The sequence below is a fragment of the Gastrolobium bilobum genome, unplaced genomic scaffold (genome assembly GCF_033153095.1).
Source record: "Gastrolobium bilobum isolate Gb01-03AN ecotype WA unplaced genomic scaffold, APGP_CSIRO_Gbil_v1 utg1240, whole genome shotgun sequence".
NCBI classification, from domain to species: Eukaryota; Viridiplantae; Streptophyta; class Magnoliopsida; order Fabales; family Fabaceae; genus Gastrolobium; species Gastrolobium bilobum.
Genome location: NW_026898998.1, coordinates 211,190 through 224,319, shown reverse-complemented (window position 1 = coordinate 224,319; position 13,130 = coordinate 211,190). Strand labels below are relative to the sequence as shown.

Here is a 13,130-nt window from a genome sequence, read left to right as displayed (position 1 = left end):
CAAGTTACCTATAGTTCAAATATCCAACTCAACTAAAGAGCATACGTGTTTGTTTGTTGGGTGAACATTCACAGGACTCTAATAAGGTTCAGATCTATAATAATGTTAGGGACAAAGTGATAATTGAAGGGATACAGAGACAGGATGTTGTGCACCTACATACGATGGGAAAGGAAGCACGATCTACAAAAAAGCAAGAGACAAAGATCAAGGATTCAGGTCTGATTCGGTGCTCTTCTTCCGGTCGACAACCACCATGCAATGATGCTTTCTTCCGGTAGCCGTGTGAAAAGGTGCTCTTCAACCCACACAAGGAAGACAACGGCTGCAGACCACACAAAGGAAGCAAAAATCCTATCATCTCTCTTGCCTTTTCAAAGGGTATAATGGGTGTGAAAAAATTCAGACAACATTGATTTACCCATCTTTTAACAAAAAAACACCTACGAAAAAGCTTTCTTAACAGTGCCAAAATATGTCATTCCATGAAAAAATTGAAAAGCAATGCAAATCGGATGGATGGCCTTTTTTACTGAATCTATTCAACCAAACATTGGTTTTCTGAAATCCTTGATTCATTTGCCTAGGAAACTTGGCTAAAACCGTGAACCAAACAGCACCAAATAGTATTCCGCGAGGAGTGAACGGAGTTCTGCCGAAATCAGAATAAAATGTAATTTCATTTAATTTATGTTATTTAATTTTGAAAATCGATAACCACACAAATATATATATATATATATATATATATATATATATATATATATATATATATATATATAGATTTGACATAGAGATTTGTCCTAATTCATTCAATATAGGCTATATTCAGTTTGTCTGTACTATATTCACTTCACTGTCACTCGTTACAAGTCATTTACAAGAGAATACAAATATGATTTAGAAAATTCTAACAATAGTTATTCATGAGTCCATGTCCAAACTATTAAGAAAAAGAAAATACAATAAGTCAGAGTCTCTAGGTCTCTATGAGATTTCAATTGACTTTTTGCTGACCCTGCCAACAAGGATCTATTGGTGTGGCTCATATTTCGCATGCTGATGAGGGCCTTTGTTGTCGAGGTCAATATAAAAAAAACTAGGGTCTCATAAAGGAGCAAACCTTGGGTACTACTGCTGCACCATACATCACTTCTAAAAAAGGAAAACTTTTGGATTTAAAAGGAATTATGAGAAAAAACTTGGATTCAAATGGTATTAGAAATTTTCAATTTAGGAAAATGTTGTACCCAACTCGGTACAGCAGTAGTATAGAAGAAAATTCTCTCATAAAGGCTATGTATTATTGTAGGCCTCTAATTTATTACAATTTTTTCCTTTCATAATAGTTTAAGCTTGGGCCCATGAATAACTGGTGTTGATATTTTTCTAATCCTATTTATATTCTACTTATAAATCGAGTGACTTATAACATGTGGCAGTGAAGTGAATATAATACAGACAAGATGAACGTAGCTTAAATTAGATTAATCAGGATAAATCACTGTGTCAATTCTCTCTCTTTCTCTTTTCATTTATGATTTGTATGTAATTGTCAATTTTCACACAGTCTTCATCAATATGCAAAGTATAAGTCATATTCAATATTTTATTCTATATCTTTATATTACATACCATTCAATCAAGCATTTATACTGAGGTCATTTAACCATTTGGGCATTACCATGTGTATTTTACATGTTTGGTATGCCTCAAATTTATTTTTCAGTGCAGGGTATTTAGTTCTACGAATTGGCCCCACGAGATTGCTTTTATAGTTTTATACTCTCTTTTCAATTTTATTTTATTTTTGAGGTTATTTTTTCAATGAGTTTGTGGACCTCTTTTGGAGAACTCATTAATTTTTTCATTTTTTTATTTATCATTTCAAGTTCTGAGGGTAGGGGTGTCAATATAGGTTTTGACACGCGGGTCAATTCGCAAAATAAATTGTGTCGTGTTCGTGTTGGAAAAATGACACGTAAAAAATTTGTGTCGTGTTCGTGTTGATGTATTCGTGTTCGTGTGTATTTTTTTAAAATTATTTTATTTTTAATTTATTATTATTATTATTTTAATTTTTTTTAATATCGATCCATTTTTTTAAAAAAATTTGTCAATTACTATTTTGACCCCTATTTTGCGTGTTATTCATGTCGTGTCAACCCGCAAATAATTCGTGTCGAGTCAGTGTTAAAAATTTTGACACGAATAAAAATTCGTGTCGTATTAGTGTTAATGTATTCGTGTCGTGTTGACCCATTTTGACACGCCGAGAACCCCAGTGGGGAATTGATGGATCACACCATATGGTGCAATTATCTCAGCCATCCAAAAATACAGAGGAACTAAATATAGCGGAATCAACAAAATTCATTAAAATAAATATATAAAAGCAGAACTAAATACCCCTTGCTGAAAAATAACTTTTGGAAACATACGCATAAAAATATCATTCAAACACGTCTCAATGGTCAAATAGCATTTATACCCATGCCAAACATAAATATTACCGCTGTGGACACCCACGTTACATTCAAGGAGACCCAGTCCAAGCTTTTAGCACGGCATTTTTCATTTAATACAGTAAACATCCTTTCTAGTTCCTGTCAATATCTACGAAGTCCTTTTTGGTCACTGGCAATAAAAAAGGACCAAATTGGTCCCTGAAATTACAAAAAAAGAGCCATGTTGGTCCTTATGTCAACTCCCAAATATGTAGAGTGACCCTTTTTCTGTACTTTCAAGGACCAATTTGGTCCTTTTTTATTGCCAGGGACTGAAAAGGACTTCGTAGATATTGCCAGGGACTAAAAAGGGTGTTTACTCTTAATATTAAAAGAAAGGGAAAATGTTTCTAGTTTTAAACGATATAATCTTTTATTATTTTAGATTTTAATCGTTGATTTTTGTTAATAACGATTAAGATTTATTAAATTTTATTACAAATTAATAATTAATTAATAAGTTTGATCTAATAAATCATGACCGTTGATTGATAAAAATCAATAATTATGATTTAAAATGACACATGATTATCCTTTAAAACAAAAGCATTTTCCCCTTAACAGAATGATAATAAGAAGATCGTAGTGATATTTTAAATCTTTGAAAAGCTCAATAACAACTTTCTTTTCGTTAAATAACGAGATAATAAAATGTTTTATAAACTGTTTACCAAAAAAAAATGTTTTATAAATTCACTATATTAAAACATAATTTAATAAAAAAATTGCAGAAATAAAATTCAATTTAAAAAATGTTTCTTTTAAATTTGAGATAAGATATTGTTACTATCAATTAGTGTTACTACTTATTATCAATGTCACTACTAATTTGTTTTACTATTAGATCAATTATATTGATTCAACAACTCTTATTTAACTTTTTAAAAAATCTTCTTTCTTTTATTTATATTTAATATTTTTGTTTATCTTTATAAAATTATAATTTTTCATATTTTATGCTTTCATATTAAATATGAAAAATAATAACCATATAAAAATGGAAAAAAATATAGGCGTTGAATTAATTTAAACAATCTAATGGTAAAATAAATAACACTAACTAATAATAACAACATCCTATCTCTTTAAATTTATATGCAAATCATTTTTGGGCTTTACTTCTCTCATGCTATAGGAGAGAAGTTATTGTATGTTGTGAGATAAATTAAGTGGGGTCCACTAATTTTATTTTATTTTTAAAAAAAGAGGCACATATTTTTATGTGAGTGTAACATGAGAGATGAATATCTTATTTAATATAAGAGTATAACTTTTCATCATTTTTATACTTTGCTTGCTAATTGCTCGAGGAAAGATAAATTATGCACATTCAAATTCAAGTCCTGCCGTGGGATGTCTCACGTCAATTGGTCAAGATGAAAATGGAATCTTTCATGTTTAAAAAAATATATGATCATTTAAGAAAATAATAATCTTATAAAAATGAATTAATAGTTATAATTTTGTAATTATCTATTTTAATTTTTTTATTATCATTATTAATCTGCCTTTATATGTTTATGATTTTTTATATGACTATGTCAAATTGTTTTTACTTTTTTTTTTATATGAGAATATCCCGATCTTGTCAAGATAGTATATTAACAATGACAGTAATAGTTTAAAGTAATATAAATTAATATGTAATGTAATTTCAATTTAAGTAGATACCTCAATTATTATAATAATAATTATTAAGGTAAAGTGACATTGATTCAACAAAATGATCCCAATTTATTATCAAATTGATCCTAACTTATATTTGACTTGATAGAATTTAAATTATTTCCAACCCTAATTATTATGTAATTTTGTTTGAAATCTCAAACTTTTTTTTGTTCCATATTTTAATTACATTATAACATAAATCAAAACCAACAACTTTATTAACTTAGATTATGAAAAACCCAGTTTATTTGATTAATTTGTTTTGTTAAGCATTGTTTCTGGGATTATTCTCTAATGACAAGAAGCCAAATAAAAAGAGAATGGCATTCGTGGAATAAAACTAATTAACAAAAAATAAGAAATTATGCAATTAAAATTCTACGAATATTTTTTTAAATTTTATATATTAAATAACGATAACTCATGCATCATTAATATAATAATTCGAAACTAATTCATTTTAAGACTTTTGCTAACTCAACCACGATTCAAATTACCCACAAAATGACTTAAATTAATTAATGTTTTGAAATCAACTCAACTTGAATAATAAAAAAAATATTGAAATAAGACCATGCATTTAGGGCCGGCCCTCTTCAAAGTTTAAGCATTCGCCGACCTATCCATTAAAAAAACTCAAAGAGGCTGCCACGTGTAGGGATGAGGAGAAACGTTGTGAGTTATGGTCTGGTGGAGGTTCGATCCACCAAAGAAAAGTCCTTTTCATTCACAACGGATCCCTTGATATTTAAGATTTTTGTTTTGATTATTATAAATAATAAACATTTTATTATTCCCATAAGAGCATAACATAGTATTATTATTATTATTAATTATATTTACGGTAGGAGAAAGAGAGAATATGGACTTGTGGGTGCGAAAACCGATGTGATATCTCGCGGGAGGCACCGCCCGCATGAATTAACCATACGAATACGATACTAAAAAATCTTCTCAAAAATAAATTAAAATAATTATATATATATATAAATACATAAACATAAAGCAAGTGTGGTTGGAACTTGCGGTTCAATCTGCATCCGTTTCCCTTCTTTAACAGCAACACCTTTTGTGTTCCTCTCTTCACTTTGTTCTTTCGATTCAATTATTTTTGTTTCAGTAGCTGTGTACAGTGAATCAAAACCAAACCTCATCTCACCTCATCTCGCCTCGCCTCGCCTCACAGGTACTACTATTTCCTTTTCCATTTTAGATCTCAACAACCGTTTTTCCTCTCTTTCTCTTTTTTAATTTCCAATCTATTTTTGGCATATTAACTGTGATTTTAAATAATTAAAATTAATACTTACCTTTTTTATGATCTGCCTCACCGAAAGCTCAGTTTGTTTCCTCGGTAGATAAAATGATCCGTGCTTCTTCTTTTTTATTTTTTTTGGTCCCTATGAAATTTGATTTTTCTGTTATTTTTATGGTCTATTTGTATTAATTTTAAAAAATAATTTAATTGTTTCAGTTAGATCTGTAGGTAAGGTGTATGATTAGAGCTGAGTGGTTGAGAAATTCTTAGCGTAATTATAATTTACTTGGTTATTAGGTTCGAGTTTGACCAGATCTCGAGCTTTAGCTGTTCAAATATTCATTCACGTTTTCCGATCTCTCAAAATATAATACTGAAAACAGTTTTAAACGCTTGATTTATTTATTCCTTTGGCTTTTGAATTTTAAGATTTTTGATCTGGGTGACCAGGTTATAACTGTGAATATTAAAATCCAAGGAAGAAGAAAGAAGATGAAGCACTGTGCCATCCAAAACGTCGTCGCATCATGCGAAGATATGAACGGCAGAGACCCGGTGATTTGCCCCAAGCCTCGTCGTGTCGGTCTCTTCAATTTCGCCGTCACCGACCACCCTGCGAGAGCCCTCCGGTGGCATCTCAGGTAAATTTACTCTGCTCCTCATGTTCTTCTTCTTTTTCCTTTTGGTTGATTTTTATTGAACGTTGCATATTTTGTTTCTCTGCAGTTGCCAGGCTGAACCATGTGATTCAAAATCATCTGGCTCTAATCCTTTGGATACCATTCTCACCAAGGTACTCCTCTCTTCTTCTTCTTTTTTATTTCATTGGTTTTATATTTTATTATGGATCCTATGATTTAGGTTGATTCATTGATTATACGTGTCTTTGCCTTTGCTTGAATTTTATTTTTATTTTTTGGATTTGCAGGAGGGTGATTGTGATATAGAGCAATCATGTCCACTGGTAGCCTCGTCGCCCCCATTTTTCTGCGGGTCACCGCCGAGCAGAGTAGCTAACCCATTGATTCAGGATGCTAGATTTGGGGATGAGAATTTCTCACCGCTTTCGCCGTCGTCGTGGGTGGTGATTCCTTCCCCGTCGTCGGGTCTGCCACCGTCTCCGTCATCCTCGGCAAGGAAAGGAGGTTGTGTGCGATCCAATTTTGGTAGCAATCCGGCTGTGAGAGTCGAGGGTTTCGATTGCCTTGACAGGGACAGGCGAAATTGCAGCATCCCTGCTCTTGCTTAGAATAACAACAACCCCCACACACGTCTTGAGATTAGAATTAAATTCACACCATAATTATAACCCACACACAAGAAGAATCTTGATACCTACGGCAAAAGAGGAATTTTTGGGTCTATTGAGTCTCTCTGAAGAGGAACAGATAAAAGTTTATCTTGTGCCTGTTTTGTAAATATTGTCAGTTAATCAACTAGTGTATGTAAATGTCAATAGGGTGTCTTGTTTAGGAATATCGTCCGTTCCCTCAAATAATACGGTCAAGGTTACAGTTGAGGGTTAATTTGGGTGTTAGATTTCGCCCTGGCCCCTCTCTTAGTGTCTAATGCCCCATTCTCTTCTGTAAAGTAGAATTAGTGTCTTAAGTCTTTAGAGGATGGGAATCTTTCTTTTTTATTTTGTTTTTAAGGATCTTTGAATTGTATCTAGCGCGGCTTAAGAATGAAAATCTGTACAAAGAATGGGTCGGGTCTTTTGCAATGTGTAGAGCATGAACGAGTAAAATTGCTTTTTGTTTCTTTGACTCTTTTTGTCGTATTTGAATTGATTTGTGTTTGTTTCGGCTGAAAAGAAAGAAGAGATTGGTGAGAGAAAAAGATAGTGAGATATTTTTTTAAAGGAAAAATATTTTTTTCAAAAAATAGTTTTAAATATGGGTTTTATTAATCTGATGTAATAGGAGAGAACTTTATAATGCAATAGAGATAATCATGTGTGAGATTTATTCACTATAGAAAAAGAAAAAAGTAACACTGAAATCGATGTATGTGTAGGAGAGAAAGATTCTCTCTTACAATATAAGAGTATATTTTTTGTTTAAATATATATATATATATATATATATATATATATATTAAAGTAATTGTTTACATTTTCTGACAAAATGATAAAACAAAGAAATACTTTTGTTTAAATATATTTTAGGGGAAATCACTTCTTGTGCAGCCCAAAAAAATGGGATCTTCTGCTATAGACATAGATCTTGAAATGAAGTTTATTATTTAATTAAAAATAAAAAAAAAAGGAAAGCGAGGCTCTCCATGAGTCTGCTGCAAAAATTTTGATCTTCTGTTGAATGAGAAGTTGAAACCCCTATATTTTATTTCAGTATAAAAAAAAAAATTTACTTCAAAAAATAATGAAGAAACAGCAGTTCTCGCTGAATTCTGCGTATCTTATCATTTGGGTCTTGGCGGGTTTTGCTTATACTTTACGCAAAAGTTAGGCTGTTTCAATTATTTTTGGTAAAGAAAAAAGGTTCCCAGACGGTCCCGTTGCATTGGACATGCGTTAGCTGTGATGGTTCTGTGACTGCCCACGCGTTCAGTCTCTTCCTAATTTTTTTTTTTTTTTCTGAGTGATGTGTGGTTCGCAGATCTGGTGGTTTATGATGGACCTCCCTCTTATTGATAAATATTAATTTTTTAATAAATACATAAAAAGTTCATTGATTATAATTTCATAAATTACCCAAAAAGATATTTATGTTTTAAATTAGAGCACCATTTTACAAATAATCATACGATAATATTACTTTCAATTTTTCTTACATATGCTATTTTTTATTTATATAATTTTTAAAGGAAAATTATATGTAAAACCTCTTATAATTATTTTTAGGAAAAAACTAATCTTCAACCACAGAAGATATGTTTATTTTCCAGTTGAGACCTCGATTCGTGTGCTTTTGTTTTTTAATTTTTTAATTTTATAATTACGTGGGTCTTACCACATAATTGTGAGAGTGATAAAAGATATCTGACCTCTTATTGATGGAGATTAATAAAGCCCTTATTTTTATTGTCATTAAATCATCGGTTCTTAATTGATATTATTTTATAACTGTTGATTTAATTTTGATTAATAATAATAACATAATTATAAAAGGTTATAAGAAAAAAGATATTGTAAAATATTCTTTCTTAATTTTTATCATTTAATCATTATTATTCTCACTTTATTTGTATGAAAGTACACTTTTATTTTTATGTTTATCATCTTACTATAGTGTAGGATAGTGTGAACTGGATTTGTACATCAAATACTATTTCCTAAATATATAATGTAAAAGAAACAAAAAGATTCAAGTCCCGAGCAACTTTCAAGATTACATAAGGAATTATTTGATTTTATTGTAATCTTACAAAATTAGAAATATTAAAACATTTATTTGATAAATTTTATTGGGTTTTATGTTTATCATTTAACATAATATAACTTCACTTTTCTATACACACATTAAAGAGGTGGGGTCCACATGTTTTTCTTTCTCTTTCATCATTTCACTTTCTCTCTCTTTTGATGTGAGAGTTGGAAACAACACTTACGTTATGTTACATAACACTAATAAAACCCAATTTTATTTTTGAAGTTAAGTTATAGAAACGTAAATAAACTCTTACAGTGACGGCAGCCGTAAGGAAGACGATGGTAGTGGTTTAAAATGAGCTTCTTTTTTTTAAAGAAATAAGTTTTAAAAACAAAATAAAAATGTACTTTTATTTTTTTACTTTAAAAGCGAATTATGAAGAATGAATTTTTAAAAGAATAAGATAAAAAATAAGCATCCAAACAATATTTTGTATTTTAAATTTAAAAATAAATATCTTATTTTATTTTATTTTTAAAAGCAATAATCTAACAAATCTATAGTTTCTGGTTGCTTAATTATATATGGCTAGAAAAATGTTACAATTTAAAAATAAATGTAATATTTTGAAAATGATAAAAAAAAAAGTGAAAAAAAGGTGTATAAAATACTCAACAAAAAGATAATTTTATTTAAGAAAAAGAATGGTAAAAAATACTTAACTAAATCAATGTCTTATATATTATAAATTGTTAAATGGATAGTAATTTGTTATTTGGTGTTGATAATGAATAAATAAATAAAAGACCTAGAGCGGAGCTAATCATAATCATATTCATGTACCATTACATTTATAGCTAGTTCTGGATCAATTCCATTGAGATGTTGTATCAATAAGAGACAAGATTTGTCAAAAATTATTTCATTTTTTTAATAAATTATTCTTCACGAAAAAAAAATAAAAATTGATATGTGCTCTTTTGTTTTGTGGTATGTGTTGAAGACTTGAAACTATTTTTCTTGTTCGATGCAGATTGTTATCTTACACTAACCAATGGATGTCGCTATCGTCCAAATTATGCTTGCCGGTATCTCTGGAAGATGCTAGTTGACTTGGATTACAAAGGTCTTTCATATCACTAGAAAAATCATATTAATCCATCAATTTGTGGTTGGAAAATTAAAATTAGGAGATTACAAGTTGAATTAAACAATAAAGGGTTCATGACGGTGAATATTTTTTACTATCTTTTACTTTTTGAGATAATTAATTTAGGAAAAATAGTTTATCTTTTAAAGTACACATGTTATGTTATTTTAATTGCTTATAATTATGTATTAGGTGGAATATATAGTTACAAATTATAATATTAACGTTTTATTATTATTTTTCTCTCTTCAGAACCTATTAAGTGACGTGGAAAAAAATACAATTTTAATATTATCATTATATGTTCCCGTAATACATAATTGTATGTGGTTAAAAGGACACAACTTTATCTACCTAAAAAAAAACATATATAGAGGGTGCTACCAATTACGGGTGGGCAAATTATTAGATATAACCAAACCCAACCTCTAACCGAAACAAACCATATATTTTAGAAGACTAGTTTTTAAAATTAGATTTTGAGTCGAATCATTTTATTTTATTTGTAATAGGTCCAAAATAACTCAGTTGATTCAAAATCATACTATTCGAAGTCTCTTATACGTGATTCCTTAGTTCAATGCCTAACTCAAACATTTTCAGCTTTGCGATTTAGCATCGAACTTGATTCAATACGAAATCTCGCATGACACAAACCCAACCTCTGTTTTCTTTAATTTGAACACTAGAAATAAATAAAAAAATCGGTTTACCCGTTAATAAGGGTTAGGTCACTGCTGACCAAATGTTGAAATGCATAGCCTTGTGCATTGATTGTTGGTTGTAAGTTGTAACAATGATAATAGAGGATGTGTTTGTTAGCCAGTATCAGTCGGTGATCAGAGTTATTGCATTTCTTGAACACGGGTAATTTTTGTGACGAGGGTGGCACATTCGTTTCTATTTTTCTACGTGTAACGTGTGTCTTTTTCTCCTCTTGGTGTTTTGGGAGTATTTCCTGCCATGCAGCTTCTTATGTAGGGGTGGCAAAAACAAGCTAACCCATCATCGAGTTGGCTCGTAACATGTCAAAAATGAGTCGGGTTGAGTTGTCATAAATGAGTTGCCAACCCAAACAAAAACGAGCCAGCTCGCGAGTCAAAGGGCCAGCTCGCGGGTTGGGAGTATTTTTTTTTTATTAAAAATTGTAATATGAAAAACCGCCTTAGCCGTACCCATCGTTCTCAGTTCTCACTTTCTTTCATCAGTCGTCACTTTCTTTTCTTTCATCGTACTCATCCCTCTCTTCTTTTTTCTTCGCTCGTCTTCGTTGCCAGAGAGCATGTAAACGACCTTTCCCTACCATGTTCTTTCTTTTCTTCGCTCGTCTTCTGCCTTCTAATTTCTTCTTCGCTCGTCTTCTGCCTTCTAATTTCTTCTTCTTGTTAATCACTGTCGTCACTTTCCATTCCATACTCTTTAGTTTAACATAAGATCCATTCATGCTATAATACAATTGTTTATTCAGTAAAACATTCGCTTCTAGAGATTTGTCGACCATAATCATTTGTCAATATTTAAATATATTGTATGCAAGTTTGGACCCAGATAAAGAGCTTAGAAGGTTAAAATAGATGTTCGAAGCTTGGAAAAAGGATTATGGTGCAAGACTGCGTGAAACGAAGCTCATTTTACATAAACTTGGAAATGAAAATGGTTCAATTGAGAAAGTAAAGAAGTGGTGGGGAAGAAGGAATAGTACAAGGATAAATTGATTCATTTTTTTTTCTTTTTGAGGTTTTGGCTTTGATCTATGTATTGTTTTTAGGGTATTGCCAACCCGTTGGCAATATTTCGAGCCAACTCGCGAGCTTTATTTAAGCCAACTCGCGAGCTTATTTTCGAGCCAAGCCGCGAGCTAACCCTAACCCGGCTCTTTTTTCGGGTTGAACTCGGGTTGGGTCTGGTCGAGCTGGGTTGGCCCGTTTTGCCAACCCTACTCCTATGTCTCTTTCTACATTTCAAAGAGACTCATTGTCAAGATATAATTAATTTTTCTTGTGTAAAAAAAATTGATATTTAAAGGTATTAGTAATACCGATTATTTGTTAGAGATCAACACACACAAATCAAAAAAATAAAAGAGAAAGAGAAGATAGATTTGACACAATGATTTATTCAGTTCCCTTATACGTCCAGCTTGTTTGTATTATATTCACCTCACCGACACTCGTTATGAGTCGCTCAGTTTATAAGGGAATATAAATAGGATTTAGAAAATTGTAACAGTAGCAATTCATTGATCTAAGCCCAAACTACTAAGAAAAATAAAATTATAATAAGTCATGGACCCATAATGGTACCAGACCTCTATGGGGTCGGGGGTGTTGCCCTCTCACCCCATCGGGATGGCTCCCTCAGATTCCTCCTCACTCCCCGATACCAAGCCTCGTCGGAAGCGGAATCCCAATTACTATTTTGCTGACTCTACTAATAAAAATCCTCATTAATATGTTAAGTATGAGTGATACCAAACATTGTTAACAAGGGACAAGCTTTTGGATATATATGTTTTACCTTGTGTTCTGTCAATTGTTATATTTTTATGGAAAATATTACTCTCCTCTCATGTTCTCTCACTTCGATTTTCGCACCTCATTTTTTTTTTCTTTTTTCTTGTAATGGTGGGGCCCACCAATTTTCTCTCTACAACATAAGATAACTAACTATCTTATGTGAAATGAGACTAACAAAACCCTATTTTTATTGCGTAAAACATACATTCGTAAAACATCAATGTTTTCTTCATGCTTGCGTGACTGCAATCTGGCTACTTTTGTGGTTTCCACAGTGGGTGATTACCATGAAATAGAGTAAAAAAGTCACTAATATTGGGGAATTTCCCATTCGAGTTAAAATTTGAGAGAAGCCTTAATTTTCCCTTTTAGATTCAATATAATGAGCACGAGTACATTTTCAAGGTACTCGTAATTATACTTAAATTGTCCAAATTGTACAGTTTGGGAGTAAGATTTTCTTCCCTTGGTTAATTATTAATCCGAAAAATAAAATTTCACGGTACTAGAAGTCCAGTGAAAAAAAACTTCACACGCTGAACTAAATCACAATCAGAAGTTACTTTTATGGCTTATTTGGATGGGCTTTTATCTTTTCAAAAATTATTTTTTAAAAAAAAAATATTTTTCTCACTATAAAATCTGTTTGAAATTTTGAATGTTTGCTTTAAAAAAACAGAAATCAAAAGTTAAATATTT

At 31.0% G+C, this 13,130-nt stretch overlaps 1 protein-coding gene across 1 annotated transcript; it reads left to right on the top strand.

Moving 5' to 3' along the window:
• The first annotated feature begins 5,176 nt into the window (after nt 1-5,176).
• On the top strand, nt 5,177-7,100 carry LOC133286120 (uncharacterized). The gene is made up of 4 exons (XM_061483474.1): nt 5,177-5,361; nt 5,884-6,074; nt 6,160-6,226; nt 6,362-7,100. The coding sequence occupies exons 2-4, from the start codon at nt 5,926-5,928 to the stop codon at nt 6,680-6,682; spliced, it is 537 nt and encodes a 178-aa protein (XP_061339458.1). The 5' UTR covers nt 5,177-5,361; nt 5,884-5,925; the 3' UTR covers nt 6,683-7,100.
• Nucleotides 7,101-13,130: the final 6,030 nt, after the last annotated feature.